General features: G+C 41.7%; 2 protein-coding genes across 11 annotated transcripts in view; one reads left to right on the top strand and one right to left on the bottom strand.

The window, feature by feature from the left end:
- Window positions 1-7,587, top strand: part of LOC129774253 (AP-1 complex subunit gamma-1-like) — a 69,738-nt gene extending 62,151 nt beyond the window's left edge. For 8 of the 10 annotated variants that reach the window (XM_055777963.1, XM_055777972.1, XM_055777969.1 and 5 more), the window contains 9 exons: window positions 1,727-1,822; window positions 1,889-2,049; window positions 2,114-2,498; window positions 2,568-2,781; window positions 4,736-4,874; window positions 4,939-5,656; window positions 5,718-5,858; window positions 5,928-6,035; window positions 6,099-7,587. In XM_055777963.1, coding sequence (XP_055633938.1) covers window positions 1,727-1,822; window positions 1,889-2,049; window positions 2,114-2,498; window positions 2,568-2,781; window positions 4,736-4,874; window positions 4,939-5,656; window positions 5,718-5,858; window positions 5,928-6,035; window positions 6,099-6,206 — 2,070 coding nt within the window. In that variant the 3' untranslated portion in view covers window positions 6,207-7,587. The remainder of the gene's footprint in view (window positions 1-1,726; window positions 1,823-1,888; window positions 2,050-2,113; window positions 2,499-2,567; window positions 2,782-4,735; window positions 4,875-4,938; window positions 5,657-5,717; window positions 5,859-5,927; window positions 6,036-6,098) is intronic. The other 2 variants (XM_055777968.1, XM_055777966.1) reach the window with 1 other exon arrangement.
- Window positions 7,588-10,462: 2,875 nt separating this feature from the next.
- Window positions 10,463-14,699, bottom strand: LOC129772959 (uncharacterized). Its single transcript, XM_055776493.1, has 2 exons — window positions 10,671-14,699; window positions 10,463-10,615 (listed from the first exon to the last, which is right to left on the bottom strand). The coding sequence occupies exons 1-2, from the start codon at window positions 14,697-14,699 to the stop codon at window positions 10,463-10,465; spliced, it is 4,182 nt and encodes a 1,393-aa protein (XP_055632468.1).
- Between the last annotated feature and the right edge of the window lie 221 nt (window positions 14,700-14,920).

Raw genomic sequence — 14,920 nt, 5'->3', positions numbered from 1 at the left:
AAACTTTCTCAACTAAGGATGACAGCTGCGCTTATCTCGAGCATCTATTATTTCGCGAGCGCAAGAATGAATCATCAAACAATTATCGTCAAATGATTCTACAATAAAAACATTTCAGGGCGATCAAACTAGTAGAATGGTAATTTCAAATTTTTCGTAGCATTATAAAATTATATCCGCAGTTATCAACAAGCGACTTGAATTTAACCACTGTTCTATGTCAACAAGGCGGTCGCGCACTGAACACAACTTCTTATAATTTTTGTGAACTGCAGTAAATCGTATATTCGAATGACAATAGTTGTGTAAGGTGCAACGTGAATCGTTTATTTATTCAACCTAACTCACAAGCATATGTCGTGTATGTATATCGCCTCAACTTTTATATGTATAAACCAGTTAGGCGCATCATATACCACTCAAAATTAAGGATATATGCTGCTGTATATACGCTGGTTATACGATTGATTGTTTGCTGAGAATGCGTTTTGTCAATATCATTTTTTTTAATTCATTCATTCGCATAAGCTTAGCGGAGTCGCTAATTTTTTAGTAGGATTCGACCGATTACTCGCGGTTTACTCGAGGATCAATATCAATCTCAATGTTATATTTTGAAATACCTGTTCAATTTGAATCGGAATATAATGCAGACCACCCATAGTTATGCTTCTGCTCAAACTGCATTTTACATTGAATGAACCTAATTTATTTATCGACTACTCTTCTCGAGATGCCATCTGTTAAATCTCATCCGCATTCTGTACAATTATTTATAGACTCGACGCAGTATATACATGTATGTGTATAGATTGCATTGCAATGCATATTGCATCTATTTGTCTTGTTGTTTGTGGGAATGTGTCCTGCATCCGTTTATGTGGCCGGCTTTCAGGAAATACGCGGAATGTGCATTCCACCGAACTCTCGCTCTCGCTCTATCCAGTTTCACTTAACAGCCAATAAAAATTATTCATTTATCATCTCTACTGACAGTTTGTATCATCAACTTCGTTACCGTATATTTGCTGTAGCTTGGTTATATTATGCATGAACCACCATTCGTCCGGAGTTTGCTCGGCAATGTTTGGAATGTGTTACCGATATCCCACCGAGGAGCTCCATATGGTTGCTTGGCGCTGCTGACACCGCAATGTAAACTCATGGTCATGATCCAGCTCACTGTCCCATCCATCGAGCCGCTGTAGCTGTCAGCTTCCAGTTCTGTTGTTTGTTATCATGGCTTTTTTTCTCGTCTGCTGCCCGCATTAATTATTCAAATTTTCTCTAGTTATGTGCGCCCTCGCTTTCCATTGGCTCAATCATTTTGGGTCCCTCTTCCTGGCCGCACGAAACCATAAACATTGACGGAATAAGTGCAATAACTCTATTGTGCATTATAAACGAGAGGACACCTTTTCTGCGGTCCGTGTTCTCGCCCATTTCCTTTTCTTTTTCTGCTCAACACTGTTATGCTCTGCACTCTCAATGCCCATCCCCCATCTCTGTCATGGTAACATTATCCGCGTACGTGCAATCTATGTGCTACAAAAGAATGGATTTGGTGTGTGCTTCTTACCACCCATGCCATAAGAGCCAAACAAAAACGTCGAGGATTGCATTCTCGGCACTCAACACAGATTGATTGCAAACGACGATTGTCTGATTGTTTCAGTAACGTTGGTTTCATTTTCGTTTGTTTCCGGTTTTTTCCATCATCCGATAGATTGTTCCGAATCTGGTACGAATACTGAAGAATCTGATACTGGCTGGGTACTCGCCCGAGCATGACGTGAGCGGTGTGAGCGATCCATTCCTACAGGTAAGTGTGGTGCTTCGAAAGATTTCCAAATAAGCAATGAGTAACAATGGCATTGATTTGTTTTAGGTTAAAATTCTGCGACTGTTGAGAATACTGGGACACAATGACCCGGACGCTTCCGAGGCTATGAACGATATTTTGGCCCAGGTTGCTACCAATACCGAGACGAGTAAAAACGTGGGCAACACGATACTGTACGAAACAGTGCTCTCCATAATGGACATTAAGTAGGCTTTCACGGTCCATGATTCTGAGCACATGCAAAAAAAAAGTTTGAAATGTATTTTTCAGATCCGAGGGCGGTTTACGTGTCCTGGCGGTGAACATTCTCGGTCGGTTCCTGCTGAACAGCGACAAGAACATTCGCTACGTTGCGTTGAATACGCTGCTACGAACGGTCCACGCCGATATAAGTGCTGTCCAGCGCCATCGTAGCACGATTCTGGAGTGTCTCAAAGATCCGGATGTCTCGATACGGCGTCGTGCGATGGAGCTTTCCTTTGCGCTCATCAATTCACAAAACATTCGGGCGATGTCGAAGGAGCTGCTGATCTTCCTGGAGAAAGCGGATGCTGACTTTAAGGCACAATGCAGCAGCCGGATGGTGCACGTGGCTGAGCGATATGCTACCTCGATCCGTTGGCGGTTGGATACACTGCTCAGTGTGCTGATTGCGGTAGGTTTGATACGCGCGCAGGTTGTCCTCCGATGAGGCTGACTACAGTGTTTTTTTTATTTTTTATAGGCCGGAAATTACGTTCGTGATGACGTTATATCTTCCACAATTCATCTGATTCTGAACAGCCCTGCGGAGGAACAGGCATACATTGGTCTTCGATTGTGGGACTCTCTCCACAATATCACAAATTCTTTCGAAGACAAGCAACCATTGCTGCAGGTTGCAGTGTGGACGATCGGAGAGTACGGAGATTTGCTGCTGAGCAGTGAGCGTATCGAAGGTAATCAATCCGTTTATTTTTGCAGCCATTCCATGTCATACTGATACAGTGATTCCCAGATTTTCGTGAAAATTTTTAGTTTTGTTCCTTATCGCAAAATTATAGACCCGTATTTTTTTTATAATTTTTCCATTGGGGATCTCATTCCCATTTAAGGGTGTTCCGAAATATTAAATTTTCCCCCTTTTTTCCAAAAATAATCCATTTCAAAAATCATAACTTTTGATCTACTGGACTGATTCAAATAATCGACACATCAAAATTGAAAAAAAAGAGTTCTGTCTTCGTAATTATTGATTGTATTTGTATGTTAACACCAGCTGATCCGGCAAACGTTCTGTCATATGTTTTATTTTCATCTAGTCTAGATATGTTCTAAGATTTAAATATCTATAAAATTATCAAATGTGATAGATAAAATACAACGAATGAAATGATTTGACCGAAACGATGTTTATGATGCCGGAGATGGCGGTGTACATTGTCATTGGACGGTTATGTTCATAACTCTGGTTAATGCATGGTAAACCAAAGATACACTAGAAAACTTCATTGGAGTTGATGTACCGACCAATATGGTAGCTCATTATTTCGCCGTTGTCATTTAATCAATGAGTACTCACATCGGTATTCTGAATTTGAAACACAGTCACATTACTTCCCAGCCATTATCAGTATTTCTTCGTTGATATATTGGATATCCGCCTACATTTGTGATCGTATCGTAGATGAAATTTTTAGGAAAATGTTTTGAACATTTTCTATCTGCCATGCAAGACGATAAATACGTCAGATCCCCGCATTGACCATGAGCCATGTTTGTGATAACAATATCGAACTGTCATCCATATTCCGAAAACCGATTGGTTTGAAATTCGATCGAAATTACCTTTTGCATGCTGAAATCCCTTCGGTTAGAATTCGATCATGCTATGCAAACTCTCTATCAGATTGGCAGACCCAAAAGCAATTTCAAATTGTTTGAACTTGAATGAAATTTATCACCTGACGTTATTTGAATAATTAGTAGACATTTTTCTGATCCTAATTTAAATATTTTTCTATAAATTACCTTGAATTTCCGCCAAAACTTAATCCATAATATAAAATCATTATCAGACACAACTTTGATTCAAATTTTTACCCACTTGCAGAGAATGTGTTACCCTGTTACATGGAACACATAATTGAAACGGTTGAACAAATTTTGTTTTATAATTTTTGTTTCTAGAGCGTGTTTATTCCACCCAAAAATCCATTACCTATTCCGCTTCACAGAACTGGAACATGAAGCTCAATGTCGCCTTAGACGATTTGGATGTTTGGATTACGAACGGATTACAGAATGTAAAATAGCGATCCATTCGAACAATTCTGACTCGATCGGACTTCAGAATAAGGGTGATTAGTTGATATGTGGACGAATTTGGAATTTCCAAGGAAGTAACACTGTCGATTTCCTCGGGCCATATTTTGACGATTAACCAAATTAAAATGTTTATATGATGTAAATGTTCATATCTGTTCATTAAAAAAAAGCCATTCTAGGCAATGAAGCTCATTAAAGGTTTTATTTATTGTTTGAACACACGCACTGTCAAAACGATTGTATTTTAGCCTGGCAAAAGCAGGGGCTGTGTCTGAGTTGATCATGATAGCATTTCGCAAGTGAATGTATTTTTCCTTATGCTCGTCGACGAGCGCATGGCTTTAGGTGAATTGAGGTCATGTGGCGCATGTGTGCATGAAAGCTCTGTTTGAACAACGAATGAAATTTTAACGGAAATCTGAGAACCATCAAATCGGGTTGGCATGGAATGGCTGTTTGTGTCTACTGTCGTCAAATAGTGGTAGCGATATTGAACACGTAGGATTTTGTGGAGCAAAAGTAGAAAGTAGTGTTTTTGTGTTTTTATCTTTTTTTCTTTTCCGTGTTACCAACTCTAAACCAAAGATGTTGAAATTCCTGCAGAAAGTGAGCTGGTTGACCTGTATCAGAAGTTGCTGTGGTCCACTTCGGTATCGATCACCAGTAAACAGTATGCGCTTGTTTCGTTGGCCAAGCTGAGCACCAGAATCCACAGCAAGGATGAGTATGGGCTTCTGAATGGCGATTTTGAGAAGGGAGCCTAATGAATGTCTATGATTATTTTACAGGGAAGCTCGAGCGAAGCAGGTTATAGAAGCATTTGGCACCCATCTGCACATTGACCTGCAGCAGCGAGGTGTGGAGTTTTCCCAGCTCTTCCGGGAGTATAGTCATCTCCGTCCGGCGTTATTGGAGAAAATGCCAAAAATTCAGAAGTCTCTCCCGAATGGAACTGACAACGGTGGCATTTACGAGGAACATTCGAACGATCTGATTGAGAGTGGTGGGGACGAGTCGGAGGGCAATGGAATTATTTCCAGCAGCGTAACCAAAATTGGCACGGACGCTCTTCTAGATTTACTCGGGGGTGGAGATGACCCAGCGGAAAGTATAGACCTAGTCCCTTCTGTCACCGTGAAGCCATCCACTACCAGTAGTTCGAACAACCAAGACCTGCTGGACCTACTTGGAGGGCTAGATATGCCATCAAGTACACCACCTGCAGCGATTCATCCCCTCGGTGGAGGAGGAATTGGTTTGGATTTAAACAGCTTGAATGACAATAGCATTAAGGTGACAAATACGATACCCGGCACTGTCACGTCTTCGTCCTCGTTCGGTGGGCTGGAGAATTTACTGAATTCTAACACGACGCCTGTGACAATTCCTGTGGGTGTTGTTTCACCCACCAGCACTATTAACGCGACGAGTGGCTTGTTCAACAACACTGGTAACAACACCTCGAATAGCCTCTTCAATAACGTCTCGGCAGTTAACAATAATGAGGTTTGAATTCGATGATGCTATGTAATTACTCGATCTGAGATTTACTAGAGATTTTTTTCAGGAACACTCCAAGACATTGACAGCCTTAGATAAGAACGGTCTATTCGTGCAGCTTATGGCAAAGTATAGTGGCGGATGTTTGCATATCGTCATGACGGCTATAAATAATTCGTTAAGCACATTAGAACAATATTTATTCCAGGTAAATTAATTGTTTATGATTTTTCAAACATTACCTAAAAATTTCTTGTTCGTATTTATCATGTTCCAGGCTGCCGTTCCACGTAGCTTCACGCTGCAAATGCTGTCCCCCTCTGGGTCGATGCTGCCTCCCGGTGGAACTATAACGCAGGAAATGCGCGTTTCCAGCACTGCTAAGGTATTCTCCCCTCAATCACTCAGATTGTTTTCTTTTTTGCTAATCAGTTTCCGAATTTATTAGTCCACTCTCCGGATGCGACTGCGGATATCGTACCAATGCGATGGTAACCCGGTGCTAGAGCAAACCGAGGTATCCGGATTCCCCGAAGAGCAAACGCCGCTCGAATGAGGTCCGAACTGGAACGTGAACATTACGGTTAAGTTTTAGTTTGCGCAGGAGCGCGATAGTTTAGCGCGGGAGCTGTGTCGTCGGGCTCATTCTTAATACGGACCACCAGCAGATTCGTCGTGCGCTTTGTCTCTTGGTTTTTGTACTTCTCCGTGAGTTAATATTTTTTTTAATTTCTAGGAACAATTTTTAATAAGCTAATCTAACACAAATGGCAAAAATCGTGAGTCCTTCCCCCCTCCGAACACATGTGCATACTATATTGGCTGTTTTTTTTTTTCTTTCGAAAGCGTTTCCCGAAACTGGTTAACTAATATTTACCGTTACGGAACATGTACAACTAAGAGAAACGGGTGAAATGTGAATAAACGTAACGTGAGTGTGTGCAGTCATGTATGTGTGTGATGTAATTGAGTGACCGAGAATTGTTGTAAATATTCCTAATACTGAATGAGATGCGATATTAAACTACAACCGAACCTTCGTAAGGGAACCCCCAGGGTGGCCAGAACTGATTGTGAGGAGAATGGTAATCCAGAGAAAAGAATTCAGCTCAAAAAACGTAAAAGCTTGAAAGGAAAATGCGAGACAAATAACATTGTGACAGCCTCTCTTCTACCGCATAAGGATACATTGAGCGCAACCATTGTTTTTGATTTGCTGCTGCGCTATTATGTTTAGAAACCAACAAAATACTAAGCAAGTTTTCCGTCCAAGAAACCCATTTAAGCGTGTAAGATGTAAGATGGTAGAAGAATGTTCAAACAGTTATATTTCTGTTTTGTGCTCACCCCAAGTTTGAAGGACAAATGCTCTGCTTCGGCTTTATATGAAATTCTAGGTTCTGTATATTCCTTGAAAAAAAATCCTATTCATCCCTCTGTTCGCAAAACATAAAATACGATTAGCAACTTTCGTTGCTGTGAAAATTATTCCCCTATCCTGAATTGCTGCGAGCGCCTTAACATTTCTGACTTACACATACAAACAACAGTATTTTTATACCATGAGAAACACTTGCTAAAGAGATGTTGAAAAGATACAGTAGTAGAACTCCGCGGCGAGTGTAAGTAGAAAGACAAATGCTATTTGGGGATAAAACGGTAACTACTAATTAATTACAAAAAACAACACTAAGGCTTAAGCTGTAAGTAACATTAAGTAGGCGAAGTTTAGAGCGAGAAAGAGTTGGACACAATAACAGAAAAAATATACCACATAACAAAGACATAAGACATGATGACATGCAGAAACATAAGATGGAGGGAAAATTGTTATTGTTCGCATTCAGAGCAAGAGGTTAACTGAGAAAAGGATAGAAGGAACAACATCTGAAAAATCTATAAATATATGTATAATACATACTCAATTATATATGAAAGATTTTGGATGTAATGTTCGTTTCCATGATTGAAACAGCCGAAAGTCCATATTCGTCTGGACAACCCTAACCTCGTTGCGATCCGGTTTGCGGTGTCCCTGCTATCACGAACAGGGAAATGAGGAGTTTGATGGTTCCATCACGCATCACGTACATTATAATAATAACAGATTGAAGCAATCATTCACGTTTATATCCGGATATTGTAATCTCGCGTTTTCTCTGATTATATATTTTGATGAACAATTCTTGAGGTGAATTATAGAAAAAAGGCATTCGGTAACTCACTGTAAACTTACACTGGACAAAAAAGAATAATTTAGAACTTCTTAAGACGCTATGACAAAGTAATGCTAATCTTTTATCTCATTGGGTTGTCCGGAAAGTTCGTGTCACCACTGATGATATACAGATCAAGGCGCTAATCAAGAATCATACAGCAGATGGAATACGGATATCAAACAGCACTCTTTACGAGCAGATGGGAAGCTCGTGAGTAGCGATTCACTATTTGTAGGCACCACACAATTTGACAATCCATTTATAATAATTTATTTGCATTGTTCGAAGAAATGTATGGCATCTGTAGTCATTCATTAAAAAATGTGTTTTAAGCATACTTAACAACTAAAATGACACCACAAAAGTTAAGACCGGTTTTAAAATTCATGTTTTTTTTTATCTCTTGTTTATTTTAGGCTGGAGTTTTTTAGCTGTAACAGAGCCGAATTTTATGTGTAACAGAGCCGAATTTAAATCGTGTACATGCCACATGTTTATCATATCTATAATTAACACATTACTTAGTACTTGGTCGTGTAACCTTTCTTAACCGGGATGGATTCCACCAGCTTCTGGCACCTGGTGACCGGGATGGCATACCAACAAGCTTGGATCCTATCCCACAGTGTGCTTCTTTTTTTGACGTAGGACTACGTCTTACATCAAGGGTGCCAAATCTGAAAACAGGTCACGTTTTTATGAAATAAAGTTAACGTTAATAACTATTTTTGCTGCGAATGGATTTTAACGGTTTGCATACCAATCGAATCGGAAATTTAAGATTTGTTTGATATGCTATACATTACAATACCATAGTCTGTATATGGTTTAAATTGATGAAAATCGGAAGCATTCCCAATTCCCCATACATTTGTTCTGTCCATTTGTGTGCTATCCCGAACAGCGCTGTCAATAACGGGCAACTTATGCAGCCACTAGAATAGAAACAACGAAGGGTGTTGCGAAAAGAGAATATTTGCGAAGTAAACTCCACCCTTGCATAGTTAGTAAGCTTTAGCTAGCGTATGAGTATTGCATCTGCTCTGAGGAAAATTCTCAGAATCTATCTGTGCCTGTTGGCGTGTTCCTCAGCGCCAAGGCAGTGGACTGTAAAGCGGAAAGAACGTTTCAACTGTGTGGAAATTAACTCTTTCTTCCGCCTTGAGAAAGGCAGGTATTGGTTTCCACAGCAGTCTACTAGCCAGATATCGATGGTGCGAAGGTTTATTCGGAAGGCAAGAGTGCACTTGGAAGTCAAACACTTTTCTTCTAACTAGTGGTTTATTTGACGATGTTACAATATAACGTGTGAAAACAGATTGAATAAACTCTCGACCGCCACCTCTTTTTATGTAGTTGTGAACGGGTAGCGTTAGCGATGAATATTGGTTCGTCGGTGCATGGTGATGTCGGTGATGCATGTCCCGCGCATGCGCTCAATGCGTGCAACGATGACGTCATTCCGGAGCGGTCGAGTCGGGCGCGAACATACTCCCGCCAGGCTGCAAAGAACTCACTGAATCTGCTGCATTGTCGTCAATGGGAAGGACAGATAATTTCGATACTGCTCTTCTATACACCGAATCTCCTATCTTGACATCTACTGCTCTTACTAGTTCATCGGGACCCGGATAGGTTTGTACTATTCTCCCCAATTTCCAACATTGCGGTGGTATATCTCTTTGTTCAAGCAACACGATCATACCAGGACGAATATTTGGCTGCTTCGTACGGTTTTTACCTCTCGGCTGCAAACTCAACAAATAATCATGGCTCCATTGTCTCCAAAACTGTTCACGTAAGTGCTGAAGAAATTGCCATCTCGATAATCGATTCGTTGGTAGTTCGTTGTAACTAGGCTCCGGTGTCGCAATCAGGGGACGACCTATTAAGAAATGACCTGGCGTAAGAATATCAGCATCGGGTACTGCAGATGTTGTGCATAAAGGACGGGAATTCATAACTGCCTCTACTTGGGTGAGAACGGTGGTATACTCTTCAAATGTCAGATTTGCAGTTTTCAATATCCTTTTAAGATGGTATTTGGCAATCTTGACAGCACTTTCCCAGAGCCCGCCAAAATTTGGCGCTTCTGGAGGAATGAAATTCCAGGAGATTTCCTTTGGTAGACAGAAACATTCAATTTCGTGTACAACTTCTCGGTTTCTGAACCGATGATACAATTCATTTAGCTCGGATTTGGCCCCTCTAAAGTTGGCTCCGTTGTCTGAAAATATTTCTCGGCAAAGGCCCCGTCGGCTCACAAATCGCTGCAATGTTGCTAAAAAAGCAGCTGTTGACATATCAGACACTAATTCTAGATGAACCGCCTTAGTTGACATGCATATAAAGACAGCTATAAATGCTTTGACAATCTTTGGTTTATGTCGGCCTTCTTTGACAAACACAGGCCCGGCATAATCGATTCCAACTCTTTCAAACGGATAAGCGGGTGTAACTCGGCAAGACGGCAAATTTCCCATCAACTGACTGGAACCTTTAGGTTTTGATCTAAAACAGGTGACGCAATTTCGTGTAATCTTCCGAACGCTGGATCTTCCATCTATTAGCCAGAACTGCATACGAAGAGCTGCTAGTAATGCTGTTGGTCCGATATGTAGGTGTTCTTCATGATACATGCGGATAATTTGATCGGTAATTGAATGTTTAGGGAGCAAATACGGATGCTTGCTGTTAAAAGATAACTGGGAGTTTTGAAGCCTTCCTCCAACGCGCAACACACCATCTATGTAAATAGGATTAAGAGCGGATAATTTCCTACTGGGTTCTCCAGCTCGTACTCGTTGAATTTCATCAGCAAAAACGTCTTGTTGTATGATCTGCACTATCAAGTGAGAGGCTGAACGGAGTTCTTGAATGGTGGGATGATTTTTCAGAACTCGTTCCGTACATGATTTAAGCTGGCAATTGCGGATGAATCGCTGCACAAATGCGAGTACCCGCTGCAGTTTCCTGAAGGAGCTAAACTTTGAAAATATCGGCAACTTCTCGTTGTTGATTACTGGCACGGCTATGACAGTTGTCTGCTTGATATCCGGAATTTCATTTTCAGGAATGTCTTCAGGGGTTTCTGATTGATACTCGAGGATGCTAAGGTATTTTGGGCCAGTCCACCAAAGTTCGTTAGTACTGAGAGCCTTTGGAAACTGTCCTCTGGAGATCAAATCGGCGGGGTTTTGTTTGGATTTCACATACTTCCATGCATAAGTTTCGGTATTTTTCACTATTTCTGCCACGCGATTACGTACAAACACTTCTAAAACTGATAGTGGCTTCTGAAGCCAAGCTAACACCACTTGGCTGTCACACCATAGAACCACTTGTTTGACCTCCAACTGTAGAGATTTCAGCACTTTCACTATTAAACGCGAGAGAAGGCGAGCGCCAAGCAATTCCTTGCGGGGAATACTCATTTCACCCATTGGACATACCTTGGATTTACTGCACAACATATTAAGGCGGATTGTACCATCTGCTAGGATGCATCGAATGTATATTACTGCTCCATATGCAGCATTTGAAGCGTCGGAAAACCCATGAATTTCCACGACAGCAGCACTTACAATCATGGTATATCTGGGAATTTTTATTTCGCTCACTGATGCTAAAGCCTCACGAAAATGTAACCAGGATTCCAGTAGCTCGTTCTCCAAAGGTGCGTCCCATGGGAGACCAGATTTCCAAATTTTCTGCATAATCATCTTGGCGATAACGGTGACTGGTGTTAGAAGTCCCAGAGGATCGAAAAGTTTACCAATGTCGGACAATACCGAGCGCTTGGTCGGGTTACGATTGTCACTGTTTACACTAAAAACAAACACGTCTTGTTCTGGACTCCATATCATCCCTAAAGTCTTTATAACAACTGATGTATTGTCCAAATGCACTAACTTTTCTCGGTCCGGTTCCGGTATGTCATTTAAAATTTCAGCACTATTCGAACTCCATTTATGAACTGGAAATCCACCTTTCATCAGCAGTCCTCGAATTTGGTTGCGGGTGACAAGCGCTTCGTTAATTGAATTCGCACCCGAAATAACGTCATCAACATAGCAATCTTGGCGGACGATTTGTGCGCCGAGTGGAAATGAATCATTTTCGTCCTCGCAAAGCTGCATCAAACATCTGGTCGCTAAGAATGGTGCGGCAGCCGTGCCGTACGTCACTGTAGTAAGTTCCAGTATACGAAGAGGGTCATCTTGATGAGAACGCCAGAATATTCTTTGGAGGCGTGTCTGGTTTGGATTGATTCGGATCTGACGATACATTTTTGAAATGTCGGCTGTGAAAACGAAACGATGTTTCCTGAATCGTAGCAGGATACTGAAAATATCGCTTTGAAGTATTCCTCCTACTTGAAGGACGTCATTTAGTGATTTGTCACTCGGTGATGCTTTAGACGATGCATCAAACACTACTCGCAGTTTTGTTGTTGAACTCGATGGGCGCAGAATAGCTTGATGCGGAATATAATACGTGCCCTTGTCGAGTGAACAATTGGATTCCTTTATTTCTCGACAGTGTCCCATAGATTCATATTCTTCGATAAATTGCTGATACTGTTGCTTCAGTTCCGGATTTCTCGCAAGTCTTCTTTCCAGCGAAAGGAAGCGTCGCATGGCCAGTGTTCGATTGTTACCTAGGTCTTGAATTGATTCTCGCAAAGGTAAACTTACCACATATCTTCCTGTAATATCTCGATAATGGGTTGTTTGGAATATTTTCTCGCACTCTTCTTGTTCAGTAGATTGTGAAGCTTCATGAATTTCTTCCAACTCCCAAAACTGGCGTAGAACTTCGGAAATTGAATCATTTGCAACGGCTAAACAATGTTGAGAGTCGCCATCGTCGATGCTACCAGCAACTACCCATCCAAGATGTGTTTCTATCAATTCAGGCAAGTTGTTTCCTAGCTGAACACGGCCCGTCTTCAACAATTGTAAAAATTGTGAGACGCCAATTAGCATATCGATGGGAGCCGGGTTGTTGAAGTTCGGATCTGCGATGGGTATACTGTTATCAATTGGCCATGATGATACTTGTATATGCGTTGCTGGAATTGATCCCGTTATGTTAGGAACCACTAAACATTCAAAATTGGTGGAATAGTCGGAGTGCATCGATTCTACTTCCACCATCACTATTTCTTTGGCGTACGTTTTGGTCCCACCAATTCCGGCTATGGGCTTGTACACTGGCCGTCGTGTGACGGACAAACGATCGATTAACGACTTGGATATGAAATTCACTTGTGATCCGCTATCCAGCAACACTCTGCAAGGCGTTGTGTATCCACAATTATCTCTGACCCGCACCATAGCAGTCATTAACATCACAGTTGTAGTAGCTCTGTGGCAATTACAAGATACAACCGTATTGGTGACTGGCTCGCAAACGGTAAACTTCTCTGGGGTGCTGGAACATGGTTGTTCTTCCATTTTGTGGCTGAAAGAATGGTCTTCTGTAGTAGACGATTCCTGATGCAAAAGTGTGTGATGTTTACGGTGACATCGAGCGCATGTTTTCTTCGATGAACATTCTAGGGATCTATGCCCAGGACGGAGACAATTAAAACAGATTTTCAATTCCTTCACCTTTGCGTTACGCTGGATCGGTGATAGCTTATGAAACTCCGGACACTCAAAATGGCGGTGGCTCTCGTTACATATTTCACAGGAACCTACGGAAGTTGCAGCTGTTGCTGTGTATGATTTCTGGTTCGACGGCCTGAAGCTCGTATACTGCTTAGACTGCGCCTTCTTTGATGTAACCTGGAATCGATTCTGGAACCTTTCCAAAACTTGACATTCGCTGCGAAGGAAGGATACGGTGTCTTGAATATTTGGTAATTTAGCATGCTGTTGGTTCCTCTCCCAAAGTTGAAGTGTTTGGCTATCTAATCTCGACGTAAGAATTTTCACCAAAATGAGGCCTGAAAGCTCATCCACTTTCAGCCCCTGATACTCGAGCCCGCCAACATGGCGATTGAAAGATTTAACTAATTCGAGTAAATCCTTAAAATTTCGCTTAGTTATTGGCTTTAAATCAAGCAATCCGTCGAGATGTGTGTCGACGATCACTCTTGGATTCTCATATTGATCGATGAGTTGCTGCCATGTTTGTTGAAAATTGTTGTCTGTAATTATCTTTGCTGTAATCCAGCCCGCTGCATCGTCTATTAGAGCCTTGTCGAGATGGTGCAGTTTAACTGCATCGGAATCTCCACTGCGAGCGAAAATATCCTCAAACATCGTGCGGAACTTCGGCCAGTTCTCCACTCTGCCGTCGAAAGTTGGCACAGGTGCTCTTATTGGCTGTTGAACAATCACAGTTTGATTTGAATTTTCTGTTCTGGAATTCATGGCAGGCGAAAATATATCGGTGAGTTGCTCCAACAAAGCGAGTGTGTTCGTGTGAAGCGCGTCAAATTGATCTAATTTTTCTTCCTCCTCCTCGATGTCAGATGAAACGGTCAATGTTTGTATTTCGCGATGAATGTCTGTGAACTCCTTATAATGGAGCTCCAGTTTCTTCGCAAACACTTTCAGTAATGATGGGTTTATCTTCTGTGGCTCATCTTCGGCTTCCTCAAGATGACGGTTAATCACATTCACTTTTCTGCTGATCTGTTGACGCTGGTAGCATAAATTTTCTCTGGTGTTCACTGTTTCCTTCTTCTTTGGTGTGGCAGCTTCCATCTGCTGGAGCTGATTGCACAAGGATTCTCTGGGATCTTCCTTCTTCGATGGTGTGGCGGCTTCTTTATCCGAAACTTGGTCGGATTTCGGTGTGTGTCGTACTCTCGGCATTCTCAACGTTTTCTTTTCACACTTCCCACTCGATACGCGTTTCCGGACTACTTTTCCCTAGCAGACTTCCGTTCACAACACTCTCACCGGATAACCAATTCGCATAAGCACTCTGATTCGATATCCGGTTCGAAGGACCATATGTTGGCGCGTTCCTCAGCGCCAAGGCAGTGGACTGTAAAGCGGAAAGAACGTTTCAACTGTGTGGAAATTAACTCTTT

Source organism: Toxorhynchites rutilus, chromosome 3 (assembly GCF_029784135.1).
Source record: "Toxorhynchites rutilus septentrionalis strain SRP chromosome 3, ASM2978413v1, whole genome shotgun sequence".
In the NCBI taxonomy this organism is placed as follows: domain Eukaryota; kingdom Metazoa; phylum Arthropoda; class Insecta; order Diptera; family Culicidae; genus Toxorhynchites; species Toxorhynchites rutilus.
This window is presented reverse-complemented; position numbering and strand designations above follow the sequence as displayed.